General features: G+C 41.6%; 1 protein-coding gene across 5 annotated transcripts in view; it reads right to left on the bottom strand.

Annotated features, from left to right (window-relative positions):
* LOC122789418 (protein diaphanous homolog 1-like) overlaps nt 1–17,266 on the bottom strand; it is a 320,618-nt gene that overhangs the window by 210,925 nt on the left and 92,427 nt on the right. For all 5 annotated transcript variants that reach the window (XM_044056861.1, XM_044056860.1, XM_044056858.1 and 2 more), the window contains exon 3: nt 6,574–6,635. In XM_044056861.1, the coding sequence (XP_043912796.1) occupies nt 6,574–6,635 (62 nt within the window). The remainder of the gene's footprint in view (nt 1–6,573; nt 6,636–17,266) is intronic.

The raw sequence follows: 17,266 nt of genomic DNA, 5'->3' as shown, positions 1-17,266 counted from the left end.
TTGTTGTGGTGACAGGCCTGGGACCACCATCCAAACTCCGGTTGTACGCAGGAAATTAAAGTTATGATGGTCTCCAGGCTGTGACAATGTTGAGTCCAAACACTTTTTAGATGCCATTGTAGTTTTCTCATATGCAGTCTTGCATATGGAATTAGCAGTATGCAGGATGCCATGAAGTCCAACCTGCAGAATGTTTCTTACAGATAAGTGGGTCTTTGTTGCCAATATTTTGAAATAAGTAGTCAGTTGTCTGTGTTTGTCTGGCGTGAGATAAGCCATCTGGGAAGTTGTATTTAAGCTTGCACCCAGGAATATTATCTCTTGAGAGGGCACTAGTTTTGATTTATTTTCATTTACTGTGTAACCTAGGCAAATTAGTAATCTTTTTACAAATGCCAGATGCTTTAGTAGAATGTTCTTGCTCTTTTCTTGAATAAGGCAGTCGTCCAAGTAGGGATATATTTGTATTCCTTTTTGTCTGCAAAATGCAATTACTGGTGCCACGCATTTTGTGAAGACCCTGGGCGCAGTAGATAAGCCAAAGGGCAGTGCAGAGAATTGGTAATGCATTGAGCCTGCTATGAATCTGAGGTATCTTCTGCAAGTTTGTCTGATTGGGACATGCAGGTATGCCTTCTTGAGGTCCAAAGTAACTAGCCAAGCCTTCTTGCCCAGCATGGGTAGAAGCTGCTGTGTTAACATTTTGAATTTTGGAACACCCAGTAAAGTATTTAGGATCGACAGGTCCAGTATTGGTCTCCAGGCTTTTTCCTTTCTGGGTGCTAAGAAAAGTCTTGAGTAAAATCCTTGCCCCTGTTCTTGCTGTGGTACTCTTTGAATAGCTCCCATGTCCATGACAGCAGCAATTTGTTTTTGCGCCTCTGTCCGTTGGTTTTGTGGCAGGTTCGGCATACCTCGATTTTGGAAGCATGTGAAAGTGGAACCTGTAACCCGGAGAAATAATATTCAGTACCCATTTGTCCTGGGTGATTACGTGCCAATTTTTTGAGAAAAGTGCTAGCTTTCCTCGTAGGGGTGCTGCCAAAAGGTAAGTGCTTGGCATCTGTAGAGGGAAGTCATTGGGACTGATTCCTATAAGGTTGTGATTTGTCTTCCCCTCCTTTGAGGGCTGAAGCACCCCATTGTTTAGGTCTGTAGGAGCCTTGGGGCTGAAATCTGCCTCTTGGGCGTCTGTATCTGCCTCTTTGTGCCCTGTCTGACACCGGAAAGGACCAATTTTTTGTAGGCCAGTTTCTGCTAAACCTAGGTGGTTGAACCTGTAAGAAATCTTTTACTGTCTGCATTGATTCTGCTTTATCCTCCATTTTCTTTAGCACCTCTTCTGCCTCAACACCAAACAAAGTATCATGCTGTATTGGAGCATCCAATAATTTTACTTTAACATGGTCAGGTAAACTTTGTTCTTTCAACCAAGCATGCCTTTGGATAACAGAGCCTGCAACTGCAGCTCTACAAGAAGCCTCTAATGAATCAAAACCACATTGTAAAGTATGCTTTCCCACTTGTTCAGCTGCATGCAATAAATCCTGCATTTCCTTACCGTCAGGACTTTGAGTTTGAAACCATTTTCTGCTTTAACAATGACACGAGATATTGTTGATACTTAAGCATGTGAAACTGGCAATTTAAAGCCCTTACAGCTAAAGTAGTAGAAGTGTAAACTTTTTTCCCCCATCTGTCCAGAGCTCTGGAATCCCTATCCGAGGGGACAGGATTTTTAGCAGTGGAAGCCTTAACCCCTTTAGGACCCTGAGAAATTGTTTCTGGATCTGCAGCAGGGTTTTTGTAGAGAAATTTATGAGAGTCAGGGACCCTGTAGTACCTGTCTGGCTTGACTGGTGCAGGGGGTAAAGAATCGGGAGTCAGACTGGTTTCAGAGAAAACATCATCAACAATATCAAGCACAGGGGGAACAGCTAGGGGCCTGTGCTGAGGCAATAAAAGAAAGTCTCTGAGCCTTTTTTTGGATTCTGAATAATCCTGGCTCTCCCAATGGAAATGCTCCCTCATGGTGTGCAGGGTTTCTCCAAAAGAATAATCCTCAGGCGGTGAGGCTGAACGAATGGACTCTTCAGCATCAGAGTCCTCATAGGGAGGGAGGGAGAGAATAGCCCTGATCATAATAAGAATCAGAGGAAATGGAAACCTGATCAGAGGAATCATACTCGGTGTCTTGCCTAGGCCTTTTGTCAGGAGGGGGATGGGAACCCCTGATTAAAGTAATTAGGTCTTCGGCCATTTTAAGCATCTGTTTCTTTGGCATGGATGACTGTTCAGTAGAATGCTGTACTTGTTTCCTTGTCTTCAATGGTGTTTTTAACTTTGCCTTGGCTGTTGTAGTGGGCTTAATTGTAAGCTGTGAAGGTCTGAAAACACCCTCAGAAGCCGATGCCTGCTCAGCGGCTCCGGAGCCATCTGAGGGAATAGTTTCCGTAGGCCCAATACCTTGAGTTTCCACAGGCCTCGGTGTCTCCACGTGGCTGTCAGATACGGCCTGTGGCTCTGCGGTAGCGGGTGTCAGAGGCTGCGAAAGCGCCTCACTGAGAACCGGCGACGGGCCTAGAAGAGGCTTCGTAGTCGGTTTTGGACCTCAGATGCCTGTCCTTTTCTTTGTCTTTGCGTTTTTTATAAATTCCGGTCGTCGGTTGTTCCGACAGCATTATGTAATTAAACCTTTGGCCAAAATAATGTAAAGCAAAATCAAAACGACGTTTTATAGTGCGTTTCTTGAATCTAGCACAAAACCGACAACTAGTAACATCGTGGTCATGGCCTAGGCAAGGAATACAGTAAGAGTGAAAGTCCTTATGAGGTATTTGCTTCCCACAAGAAATACAATTATTAACTTTTACTGACATTGGTTTGGAGCAAGAAAAAGTTTTCCCAATGGGGTACTTAGCTTTATTGAAGACTTTGGTTCTGAAACTCAATTTCGAAAATCTCAGGAGTCGGCCGACTGGCACTTGCGAACTGCTTTTGCTTCGGGCACCGCGCGGCAAGAAAGACTGAAGAAAATGGTGTCGGATGCATCTTTTATACCCCTGGCGCACTGACGTCAGGGAAGAGGCGACAGCAACCGACGCCGGACCAAGACTTTGGAACTCGGGCCGACTGCGGGTAGCCTGCCGGCGGATAACCCAAGTGTAATGACTGCAACAGTGAAACACGATGAACATCTGCTGTAGGGAGAGCATTCTGAATTTTGGTACCACCAGGAAGGTGTTTAGAATAGATAGATCTAAGATTGGGCGCCAGGTCCCCTCTTTTCTGGGTACCAGGAAAAGTTTGGAATAAAAACCTTGGCCTATCTGTTCTACAGGAACAGGCTGAATTGCCCTTATGGAGAGCAGGGACTGAACTTGGTTTTGTGTCTTTGCCCACTGGTCTGGAGGAAGGTCTGGGAACCCTTTTGGGGTTGGCAGCATGTGGAAGTAAAAATTTGTACCCCTGGCATTCTATGTTGAGGACCCATTTATAGTTGGTGATGGAGGTCCAGTTTTTTGCAAGGTGGGCAAGTTTTCCTCCTAGGGACACGAGCAATTGGACAGCGGTGAGGGGTGGAGTTGAGAAGTCATTGTAAATTCTTTCCATAAGGGGGTGGCTTAGCACTCCCTGCTTTAGAAGTGGAGGTACTCCATTGCTGGAGGTGCTGGAAAGGACCAATGTTTTGAGGGGCAATGCCTACTAAATCTTGGAGGTTGCACTTGCAAAAAATCTTTGACTGTTTGCATAGAGTTAGCCTTTTTTTCCATCTTTTTTAAAACCAATTCTTTGCTGCCAAACAGATTGTCCTTGTGCAAAGGAGCGTACAATAATTTTGATTTGACATGGTCTGGCAAGGTCTTCTCCTTAAGCCAGGCATACCTTCTAAGTATAGAACCTGTGACTGCTGCCATTCAAGATGCTTCTAGGGCGTCAAACCCACATTGCAGGGTATGCTTGCTGACTTGGCTTGCAGAATGCATAAGCGCCTGTAATTCTTTGTTTTCTGCACAGTCAGGAAAGGTAGATAATTTTTGCTTAATACGTTCCATAGTATGTTGCTGGAATTTCAGCATGTGGAACTGAAAATTAAATTTTTTACCCCATCTGTCTAAAGCTCAGGAATCACTGTCAGAGGGGGTGGATTCTTAGCTGTAGTTGCTTTTATTCCTTTAGGTCCTTGGGAGATGACCTCTGGGTCAGCAGTAGGAATTTTGAAGAGAAATTTGTGCGAGTCAGGGACTCTGTAGTACCGGTCAGGTTTCCTTGGAGCAGGGGGGTAAACTATCAGGAGTTCGACTGGATTCCATAAAGACATCATCCACAACATCCAGAACAGAAGGGATAGCCAAGGGTCTGTGCTGTGGTAGATCTAAAATTTCCCTGAGTCTCTTTTTGGGCTGAGGATAATCCTGGCATTCCCAATGGAAACTCTCTCTCTCAAAGTACACAGGGTTTCACCAAAAGAAAAATCCTTTGGAGGGGAGGCAGAAGGAACGGATTCCTCTGCATCTGAATCCTCATAGGCAGATAAGGGCATGTCTTCATAGTGAGAAACCTCAGAGTCGTCGGACTCTTGGTCAGATAAAGTTGCTCAGGGCAAGTCTCTTTCTTTTAGCAGGGGAAGGCGGTCTTCCCCTGATCAGCATGATCAGGTCTTCTGCCATTTTAAGCATCTGAGATTGTGGCAAGGAAGCAGGCACTAGAGATTGGGTCGTTGGTTTTTTAGGGGTAGCTCATACTCTTGGCCTTAGAAACTCGGTAGTTTTAGAAAGAAGTCATCATTTTGTGTCAAATATCGGTAGTGCGAAGAGCTTCCTCAGAAGCCGGTGCCTGCAAAGCAGCTCCGGACCCATCCAAGGTAGAGACATCCACAGGTTCCGTAGTCAAAGAAGAGTCTCACGGCATACCGGACTCCGAATGGGTCTCGGTAGCGGTCTGCGAATCCAGGGGTTGCTAAAGTGCCTCACTGAGTACCAGCAAACTGGCAACTAGCTTAACGGAAACGTCATCAGTAGTTTTGGACCTGTGCGGTGTGTCTCTGTCTTTATCCTTACTTTTTTTGGAAGATCAGTAGTTGGCTTACCAAAGCCATTTCAGAATACGGAGATCGAGAATGAAAGTATTCAGCTACAATAAGGGCCTGATGACTAATAGTTCGGGCGTTGAACAAAGCACAAAACCGACCGCGAAGTATGTTGTGGTCTGGGTCTAAACAGGTGACACAGTAAGAATGGAAATCTCGGTGTGGTATTTGCTTTCCACAGGCGAGACAGTTGCTAACTTTTTCTGACATCGGTCAGAGCAAGAAAAAAGGATCCCCCAATGGGGTTACTTAGCTTTAGAAGACTTCAAGATGATTTTGTTTCGGAAACAAAATCTCAGATAGCGGCCGACTGGCACTCGTGTGAACTGCTTCTGCTTCAGGCTCCTCGGCAAGAAAGACTGATGTAATGGCATTGGCTGCCTCTTTTTATACCCAACGACCTGACGTCAGTACTGAAGCAACAGCAACCGACATTGAAATACTAAGCCTTTGGTATTCGGGCCAACCGAGGGCTACCACTGGCAGGATAACCCAAGTGTGATGACTGCAACAGTGAAACATGAAGAACATCCATGTGTGCTACCTACTGGGTAAATATCTTTCTGACTCCGCTATAAACTTCTTGTCAATCACTCTGATTAAAAAAAAATAGTTCTATTGCGATTTGTCACAAAAGCCAGTGTAAACACTCTACAGGATTTGAAATACAAATGAAAAATCTATCAATTTAAAACAGCAGCTGTGCAAGGACAATTACTCTCCAAGTTAAGTGTAAGCAATGGTATTCAAATGGAAGTATTTCCTCAAGTGAGATTTTCACTTAGTTTTTTTTCTTTGTTGTTTTTTTTTTTTTTTTGACAGAGTTTACTATCAGAATGATCTCACAGCTTTAGTGCAAATGAAAAGGAGCCTGCTTTAGACATGCCAGTAAGATGGATTCATCAAGCAAGATACATTTAACATTTTGTGGTGACTTCCTTTAAAAACTATTGTACAGTTTATGGTACTCTCTCTCTCTCTCACTTGCATCCAAGCTTGCCCATTAAGCAATCAAAACCCCTCCACTTGCCTTCTTTTCTATGTATTTGGAAAATCTTCAGCCATTGCTCTCCTACAACTTACGCTGTTCTTAGATAGGATTGCACATGGTTTGTTTACTACGGGGAAGCAATTACATTTTCTCTCTCTCCAAGACAGAGACCATTCCTTCACTACAATTTTGTACACATCTGTGTGTGTGCACCCCCCCCCCCCCAGCCGTGCCAGAATTAGATCTTATATGACTGGTAAGCTGTTTGGGACAGTCCCAAACAGCTGTCTAGTGGATGTGCAGTCTAGTGCTACTTACAAACTACTTGACCCTATTCCATCTATGGGACACTCCAAAAGTACATTTCTCAAACGCTTATGGATCGTTGGTAGTGATCATGGATCTACAACTTTGATAACCACTTAAAGGATGATCTCGGACAAAACTGTACTAAGCCAGTGATCCATCATCATAGTCTATTTTACATACTAACCTTCTGAACTGCTTGAGAAAGATCCCCAGATTCATGCTTCTCTTTGCATCCAACAAAAGCACCTGAAAAAAAGGAAAAAGAAACACCATTAAATAGCATGGCTTCACACTGTAGCCTCTTCTGGTTCCTTTAATTTGGTCCCTTAGAGTTGCACCAGCATACTTTTCACATACTTTAGCAATAAGAAGTTTTCATAACTCATTCCAACCTAAAAGAGTATTCCAAGGCTGGGATATTGAAGCTAGCAAGCTAACAGTAATGCAAATAAACACATGTAGATTTTAGTAAACCTCTCTCTCTCTCTTTGGAGGCACAGATACAGACAGCTGCGCGCGCACACACCTCTATCATGTTGCATACAGCTGCATGGCTTGTTCATTATTAAACTCCATGTTCATCTGCTTTTTTCTGTTGTCTTTCATTTCAGTATGGAGGTCATTCAGTATACATAATGTTCAGGCAGAGAGTACACATCTTTTTAACTGACTCCAGATACTTTCTCTGGGCAGCATACAATGGTATAGTTTGCAGAAGAGAATAGGTATGCCAGCTAGCTGCTTCCCTACAAATTAAAGCAGAGGTGAGATGCCAAGAGTCCCTACACCTCAGGCTCCCAGTTTGAAATTATTTATGCAATGCAGTGCCTTGAATACTTCACTATGGCAATCCTGTATATTGATTTACAAATCCAAACTCAAAGCCCTTTATTAGATGAATGACATACTCCGCAATGTCTTTTTTCTAATTTAGTCACCAATTTTTCAGCTATCTTACCAATGATGAACTAAATCACGCAACTAGCAACACTTACAAATGCTTAGCCCATTTCACCTGACTGCTCACTATTTGTAGGTTCCCTTCTGACACTGGCCCACTCCTCTTTCACAGCCCATGCTCCATATTCAGAAGCACTTACATTCCCCCTCAAGCATGATCCAAGTTTATTTTCTTCCCTTATCTATAGAAATTACTTAAACCAGTAGAATTATGTATAGAAATTGTTTAAAATTAGTAAAGTCCAGCCAGAAACATAGGGAAAAAAAATCATTTTAGGAGTGCTCCACTACAGCTGATTTCCAAAGCATTTCCTTGTTCTATTTCTTTTTAAAAGCATCTTTGTATAACTATTGTGCAAGGTATATAGCAAGAATATTGACCGGACACCTTATTATCCCCCCCCCCCCCGGTTCAGCAATACTTCTCATGTAAACAGTCAACTGACATGATAGCTGGACATCTGTTCTAGGTGGCAGAGATACCCACAAGTCAATGAGGTCATACTACCGAGCTCTGTTTGGTGATGCCACAAAAACTGGTATTACAGTAGGACCCTCAAATTTTTAAGAATGTTTGTTTTTTCTGAATACTCAGTTTAGTGGGCATGAAGATTTGTAATATAGTTATGAAATAAAAATAATTTTAACCATATTTCTTTTTTGCAAAACATTTGACACACATACATGCCAATATCAGAAACCAGTTTAGTTAGTTTTAGATAAATATATATATATATATATATATATATATATATATATATATATATATATATATATAAAATGCCTCAAAACAGGGCTGTACATAGTGGTCAGATCAACCATTTCTAGATGTTCTACAAATCCTTTCAGGTTTCAAACATTGTGTACCCTATAATACTGATTTTTTTTTATATAGCAAAACTGTAATATGTTACTAGTGGGCAAAGCAAATTAGATACATATAATTAAGTGATTTCCTTCACACTGAAGTACATTAGTTGAATGCTCAGAAATCTTTTGTAACTTTCCAGTAAAAGTTTTAGAAAGATACTCACACAAAGTCATCTTATACTGTTACTGATGAAACATACACAACAAAATAAGCTTGCTTTCACAGATGTTGGCTCAGCAAAAATGTGCAGTAGCTTTTTGTCAGAAGTTTACCATACTGCAGGAGATGAAATGTTTGTACATATGTGTACTACCAACCTAGGATATCAATTAGGAGTTTTAATGTCAGACTTCAGAGTTAGTAAAATGCAACAACAGAGACTTCATACTACAAACATTAGACTGGACTGATTACACATTCAAAGGTATAGTGTGGAATACAGAACACATGCATGCAAAACTAGCACTTCAGTCACAAAATACCCCGCACCCTCCATTTTACTAGAAAATTCAAATTTGAGGTCTGAATGAGGCATCTCATGTAGAATCTCCCTTAAGAGTGAGGTCTGAAGAGTGAGATACTCAACTTCCAGGACAACACAAAATAAAAGTACCATAAAATCAAATATTTCTGCAATGGTACTGCTTTCTTAGTCTAGTACTAGTGTCAAAAGCTACCAGAATTGTTTTTGCCTGCTGGGAAAGCACGCAGAGACTTTTCAGGGAAACCTTAACATATTTCAGTGAAAGTGAGGTAGTCTCGGTTTCTCCTATTACATTGTGAAACTATATTTTGAAATACATATGCAACCTATATGAAGGATTCCAGTTTTCAGATAGCTTGTCGATTCTCAAACGACCAATCAAATAAACAAAGAGAACATTCAGCAGCAATTTTAGAGAGAGAAATCTGCAAATGTAACAGCTTTTTATGCTCAGGGTCAAACTCTATCCTCACCTAAGCAACCTTCCCCTTCAAGACTGGCTGTAGAATACCACTGTGATCATAACTTTCCTCCATCGCAAAAAAACTGCACATCTAAGCTTTCTTTTTTTTCAAATTTGTATCCCAATAGTGATATGAGTAACAGGAAAAATGCCACATATTTCACTTACAAATAGCATTCTTGAAGATTTGGAGTTGCAGAAAGGGTCACTTATTCAAGTACAGTTATTTTACAAAAGATGGGAAACCGTTCCAAGGAGAATTCCAACAGTCATATTTTCCATTTTTTGTTGCTTCATCTTATAATGTCCTTGGTATGCTAATGCAGTGGTCACTACCCTTCATTTTCTTGACTTTAATCATCATCTGGGATCCTGTTCTGCTATCTTGCATGCTTTTAACTATATAGGATTGTTGTAGTCTGGCTGCTATAACAGCAGACTGGTTCTGATAGAAGGACTTTTATTTACGGAGTCTAAATATGTTTTACGTGCTCTCTTACAGTTGCTTCCAGGCAAATAATTTTGGACTCTAGAATATTTCCCTGGAAAACAGCGCACATGGGAAAATAACCAGCCACTAGACATGCAAATTTACTGTAAATGCTTTGCCCTCTAAAAGTCTGACATTTCCGTACATGTAGGACAGTATACATGTGCGTATTTCATTATGCTGCAATCTCTGACTGGTTACATAGTCAACAGAATGGTTATGGGAGCTATACAGATAGATCTTTAAGATTTTTGATGAACTATAGTCTGTGCAGGGATGTTGTACAACCAGGTACTGTAGTGTTGCTCAGACTATGTACTTTTTTTGTCACTGCACTGTTTTCAAATGTGCATGACAGGTCATTACTGCATACAGAAATTGTTGTGTGTGCATAGGTAGGTGGAAAAGATGGATTTAGGTCCCTCAATATAGTTTTGTAGCTTGTAAATTCTTCCCAGTTTTTGGATGACAATGTTTATTCATGCATAGTCATCTCATTAGGTTTCCTTTTACTACAATCATCCACTTCACTCTTCCATATTCATATAATTCAAAATGTATTCCTTCACTATCTCACAGACAAGTACACTACCAGTAATATCATTCCCTCACATTGATTACATCTTCTACACAACTGTTTTTATACCATCATACAAAAACAAACTTTTATAATTAAAAGAAGAGATTAACAAACACTCACTGATTGAATACTTGGCTCATTCCTGGAATCCATATCAACAGAAGGACACTGGTTAAATAAAAATTATGAAATTATCAACTTTTCCTCTATTGCAAATGTTCTTTTATTTGGTTACTTGGTTAGAGAATGTACATTATTAGCCTTTTATTTTTACATGTGAAACTATACCATGTTTAATGCACATTCAAAAATGTATCTATTATACAAATTATATATATATATATATATATATATATATATATATATATATATATGTATATAAATATAAATGTTTCACCTAAACTGATATCTGTTACAACCCCTGCAATCCTGCATGTACCAAGTCCAAGTAAGTATTTTGTTAAAAAATGCATAACTGGAAAATGTGCAGTAAAGCTGTCACTTGTGCAAACAGGTGTTAGCCTGAACATGTACATTTAAGCAATATACCACTGTACTAACAGCTCATCTAATTTAACTTGCTGGATCTCTTTCTTGAAAAGGTCTACTGAGACCAGATGTGACAAAAAGAATGCACGAAAGAATAAATGCATAGGAGGAAAGGATAGAAGAATTAGAAATGTACACTAGAAAACAAAGGTGATGAGAGACATTACTCTCACATCATCAGGAAAAGATGCAGATTACTAAGTGGTGGTGGGAGATTTAGAAACAGACAACAGGAAATTAGTTCATGGAAAGTCTGACCACGCCTACATAGCACAGTGATGTGAAGCTGCAACACCTGGGCAAACAAATTACCTACCGAAGGTCATAAGTCCATTACTCACCTGTGTTGGTGAAGGGGGACTTTAGAATAAAAATCTGCATTAGTTAGTATGTATGTATCCACAGACACACAGACACAAATGCTATGGACAAGATAGGAAGGACTTCTGATATCTTGTAAAATGTATGAAGTACTGCACAGCTGCATAACTCACATAAGCTAATAGGCTTGCCACTAGACTGGTACAGGACATCAGACGTCTGACATCAACAGTCCAAAAATAACTACCTTTATTATTTTAATGAAGCCTGGTTACTATTTTGACTTGATGGGCGTCAGGAAGTGAATGTGTCATACATGCTCCTTAACTACCACTTCCAGCTGCATCCCAGATAATGTCATATGTCAGACAACCATCTCTGGGTGGTACACTGTTATGATAAGGATTAGCAAAGCTACAGGGCAGGTCTGGAAAAAATGGAAAAACAGGAAAATACGACTGGAAGCTGAAGCTCTTTCAAATTGCTCCTACTTCGGCTTTGAATTTAGAATAGGTTAGTATTGAATCATCTCTACCTTCAGTCTGACCATACTGTTTCAAGGTTTTTTTAACCTATACATTTACTGTCTGAAAGCTGCTATTACCCTGTCTGGTTAGGAGAAAAAAAACCTTTCCAAAATAGGAATTTCAATGAGGTTAAACTAAGTGGTCACAACTATTTTAAAATTTCTAATGCACTCTGTTAAAATACAGAAAATCACAGCAAATCAAAAGGAGCACAGATGATGCAATATCTGTGTCAGAAAAGGAAACAGGGAGTACTACCAATCATAATACGTTTTTAAGGTGGGTACTTTCACTAGCGTAGTCTTTGAATTACAAAGCGAAACCTTTATAATACACTACTAAATGGAGACAGATTAACTTTACATTCTTTAAAAAAAAAAAAAAAAAAAAAAAAAAGAAAGGCAAAAAGTCAGGCAAATACTGTTCATTGACAATAAATAAAAAATGATAAAGTTGCAATGCAGAAATGACCACCACAAACAAATGGCATTTACCTGGCAAGAAGAGAAAGGACAAACCCTTTAGGTAGGCTTTTATTCTGGATTAAAAAAAAAAAGTGTGCCAAACCATTCCAAAATGTTCTTACTAATTTTGGGAAAGAATGGTTCAGAGTTTAGCTGAGTAGTATTACTATGCAATGCAAGGTGTTTGGATAGAAAGACGGGGAGTTGCAATCAGTTATGTAAAAGGGGGGGCTGGCAATACTGATGTCACAGAAACACAAGTAAAAGACTAGAATAGGTGGAACATGGGAGTTGCTTAGGTACAGGTTGTCCAGAAATGACAGAGGAGGGAGAGATGGAGAAAAAGTATCAATTTTATTATGAGGATGACATCAGATGGGAAGTCAAAAGAAAGAACACCAAAGCAGGAATGGGGCGGGCAGAAGCCAGTATAACAGAAAATCTGAGGAACTGCAGACCTGTTAAGATTAATAGCAATGGCAATGAAAGTCGATGGGGAAAATCCTGAGGGAAGGGTGGTAGCAATTTCTCATCAGCAACAATCTCCAGGTGAGCAACCAACATGGGTTCTTGGTCAGGAGGAGCTTCCAGTCAAGCCTAATACAGTTTTATTACTGGGTTACAGGTAAAATTGACAGTGGAGTACCAGCAGCTGTGGTCTGCCTAAACTTCGACCAGGCCTCTAGCTAAGTCCTGCACAAATGTGTCTAAAAGGAAAAGTGTGTGTGTGCGCGTGCGTGTGCACGCGTGTGGTTACAGATAGGTTCAAGGCTGCAAAAGTACATTGCTGCATGGTCATTAGGACAAAGAGGATTGTTGTAAGAGGGACAATTTCAGAAACCAGTAAAATAACTGATGGAGTACTGCATGGGCCAAGCCTTGGTTCCAAAAGATCAGGCAGCAGTACAGTTTTTTTTTTTGGTGACATGGACCTAGGAAGAGTTGGAATGACTATCCGATAAAGACAGAAAAATAGCAGTTGAGGTTCAGTGCAGTTAAATGCAAATCAATGCAATGTCTATAGTAACCAGTATGTGAAATATTGGGGAGAGTGCAAACAATAGCAACAGAGCAGAAAAAGGGTCATGGGGCTTTATCATAGCAGGTCTGGTCCACCAAGATCATGGGGAAGGAACAGCAGCAGCTGACACTAGTTGTGTGCACCCTCAGGGTGAGAGAGATACAAAATCAAATAATAATTCAATCTACAGGTCCCAGCTCAGACCTACACCTAGGCCACACAAGGAAGAGACATCAGGCTGCTGTAAGAAGTCCAAAAGTTAAGACACTAGAGCAAAGCTTAGGATGAAGGGGGGAGAGATATGACTAGACAATGAAAGAGTTAAGGCTCTTCTTACCAAAGATGAGAGTCATGAAAGATCTGGTGCATAAGATCCTGCCAGGGAGATGCTTGGGGCCATTCTGAACAGGAAGGACATGGGGAGAAAACTGTACATAGGATGGCACACAGGCAGCAGATTAAAATTACTAACTGGTCTTTCAAAGTGCTTTTTCACAGTGAGGAATGTGCACAAATGGAATGGATTATAGTAATAAGTGGTGAAGCTGGAATTCACATACGACAACCTGACCTCCATGTGCCAAAATGAGAAAGAGGGGTGTGGATGGATTCAAGAGGGCATGGGATGAGCAGAAATGTATACAGAGGAGTAGCTGATTGAAAAGAAGATAATGGCAGTCATCTGAATGATGGCAAACCAACAGCAGCAGCAAATTTATAAAGTGGCACTAAGGGCCATACTCCTGCATGGAGACTTTAGGTAAAGATCAACTGAACAGAATATGCATTTAGCTCATTTCTAATTTGTTAACTTTTAGACCTGCTATACACAAGTGCCTATTTTTGTGGATGACCTGGGAGCACTACCTGTTTTTGTATTATATGAGTGGAAACTATGGGACTCTCACACAGCAATACATGATGAAATTTGTTAGTAACTCACATCCTTAATCTGATTAATGCAGCAGTACTTTCAGGGTGTGGGACAGGAAGCCATCTTTCTGCTTATTTACTGTTTTTTTGTTTACTGGTAATGTCCATTTGGGCACAACTCCCATTTTAAGCGGAGGCCCTGGAAAAAAGCCCATCATAAAATACATTTTGACAATTAAACAGATAAAGAGAGAGAGATTTTAGACATAACTTTGCAGGTAACATTGAAACAAACAGCAAACACACTCATCATATATTTTAGAAGTTAACTGTACACAAGTCAAAGACATGCTTAGATGTAGTACCTGGAGATGCATGAACAGTGCTAATGCATACAGCTTCAGAACAGAAAATAGGAGGTGGAAGGGTTTTAAGTAGAAATAAATCAAGAAAACAACTAGAAATGTAATAAGAGTGGAGAGATTGAGATAACGGTATATAGGCAAGGATGAGGTATTAACAGGAGATGATTAAAAGATGTAGGTTAGTTGAAAGAGTAGAAGTGGGGGAAAGAGAGAGACAAGAAAGATGGCATTCAGGTTGATTGATAACATTCACTACTGCTATATTCTTAATAGATGGTATTCCCTGCTGTGGAAGATCGAACGTCTGGGCCAGTCTATCAAAGACTACTTGCTGCTAAAGGTATGCTAAACATCACCCAAACGCTCCTTGCATAGCATAGGACATAAAGGTGATGTTGAGGCCTACCAAAGTCAGAAAGTACAGTTGTGTACACTTACCATAAATGTAGATGTTAGAGTGCATTCACTGTTGCAGTCATCACACTTGGGTTATCTGCCTGCAGGTAGGAGTCAGTCGGCCAGAATACCAGAGTCTTAGGATTTGTGCGTCAGATGCTGTCACCTCTTCTATGTCGTCAGTTTGTCAGGGGTATAAAACATGCAGCCAATGCCATTACATCAGTTTTTCTTGCCCTAGATGTCAGGAGCCCCCAAAATAGGAAGCTATTACACGGTGTGGAACACCGCCAGTAAAAAGTAAATACCCCTGCTATAAAAAAGATGGCCATAAAGAGGATAGGAAAAATTGAGAGAGAAAGTCAGGGGGCTGGAGGAAGGGAAACCAGGACTGCAACAGTGAATACATGCGAACATCTACATTTATGGTAAGTGTACACAACTGTACTATGTTATTCATGTTTCACTGTTGCAGTCATCACACTTGGGTTGATTCCCAAAGCTGAGGAAGGGTGGAGGCAGTCAAGAGTGTTGGAGCTGGCTAGCAGGCCTTGCAAGACTGCTGTAGCAAATCCAGCTCTGGATTTAGAAAAAATAGGTAAGTGATCATGCTTGGTGAAGATGTGTACAGAACTCCAGGTTGCAGCTTCCAGGATGTCCCTGGTGGGGACCCCCCTGAGAAATGCTGTAGAGGTTAAAGTAGTGCGAGTGGAATGAGTTCTGATTCCCCAGGGGGGTAGGTTTTTCCATGGTGCTTGTAGCAGAAATGAATGCAGTGTGCTATCCATTTGGAAATGGTTTGCTTCAAAATGGCCTTGCCCTCTCTGTCCCTGTAGCAAAGCTGACTAGTAGCTGGTCAGATTTTCTGAAAGGCTTAGTCCTGTCAAGGTAGAACCTGAGCTGTCTGTGCACGTCCAAGGAGTGCAGGATCCTTTCCCCTCTATTCTGAGGATTAGGGAAAAAGGTTGACAAATGGATGGATTGGTTTAAAGCCACACTGGATACCACCTTGGGCATAAAGGAAGGGTTAGTCCTGAGGGAAACCCTGTCAGCATGGAAAATAATGAAGGGCTCCACTGCCATTAGAGCCTGTAACTCAAACACTCTTCTTGCTGAAGTAATAGCTAGAAGTAAGGCTGTTTTCGAAGAGAGGATTTTTAACTCTGCTGAAGCAGCAGGTTCAAAAGGGCGAAGTGCGAGCTTTTACAGTACAAAGTTAAGGTCCCACGCTGGGGTTGGAGCTCTCCTGGGGGCTAGCTAGTTAAATTGTCCTCTCAGGACCTGCTTGATGAGAGGGTGATAAAAGAGAAGAGGCTCAGTATTATAATGAGCTGAGATGGCAGAGGTATGAATCAATGGATGAGACGGAAAGGCCTCTGTGGAGCAGCTATGCTAGGTAATCAAGGATTTGAGGCAAGTTGGGCACAGCTGTGTCCTTACCTTGAGACAGACTCCAAGAACAATATCTTTTCCACTTTTCAGCATAGGATTTCCTAGTACTAGCCCTTCTGGTCTCAAGGATGACATCCAGCACCTGTTTGCTGAGGAATACTGGTGGTGTATTCATGGAATAAGCCAGGCTGCAAGATTTAGGGTTTGCAGCTGTAGATGCAAAATCTGTCCCTCCTGCTGAGACAGCAAGGAAGGTGGCTAATGTAGGTGCCAGGGTGGCACTGCTGTCAGACTGCGTAGGAGTGGGTATCAGTGCTGGCATGGCCAGTCTGGCACAATAAGGATTGCCCTTGGACTGTCTTGTTTGATCTTGAGTAGTACTTGTGAGAGGAGCGGCAGAGGAGGAAAGGCATAAATTGAGAGGTTTTCCCATGTAAAAGGATAGGGTGCCCACCTTCCAGGCTCTGCTGTGAGGGTTCCTGCTGCAAAATGTGTTCAATTGGTGGTTTTGGGGGGAGGCAAAAAGGTTCACCTCTGGAGTTCCCCACCTCTGGGTTAGAAGTTTGAATGAGTTGGGTTCCAGTTTCCACTCGTGAGGGTCCAGTAGATTTCTGCTTAAGTCTGCCAGTGAATTTTGCTTGCCTGGCAGGAATCGAGCTTGTAGATGCACTTGGATGCTCAAGGCTGTGTTCCACAGAGCCATGGCTAACCTGCAGAGTGGGTAAGAATGAGACCTGCCCTGCTTGTTTATGTACCACAAACTGTGGTGTTGTATGTCTATCAGGAGCTGTCCTGGAAGGATAAGGTATTTGAAGACTGTCAGAGCATTCTGCACAGCTTCTTCTTTCGGCTTTTCCCGGTTAGGGGGCGCCACAGCAGATCACCTGTCCGCTCATGATTGGCAGCGGAGTTTTTACGGTGTCGAGTTGCCAGCCCAACGCCCAACCTTTCGTGGAAAGCAAAGACACGCACACACCTAGGGCCAGTTTAGAGTGTCCAATCAACCTACAGCATGTCTTTGGGATGTAGGAGGAAACCGACGCGACCACAGGGAGGACATGCCGACTCAACACAGAAGGCACCCCAGCCGAGAATCGAACCGGAGAACCTCTTGCTGTGAG

Source organism: Protopterus annectens, chromosome 14.part0, assembly GCF_019279795.1.
Source record: "Protopterus annectens isolate FY-2018-M chromosome 14.part0, PAN1.0, whole genome shotgun sequence".
NCBI lineage: Eukaryota > Metazoa > Chordata > Ceratodontiformes > Protopteridae > Protopterus > Protopterus annectens.
Note: the sequence above shows the minus strand (reverse complement) of the source record. Positions and strands in the feature narration are given on the sequence as shown.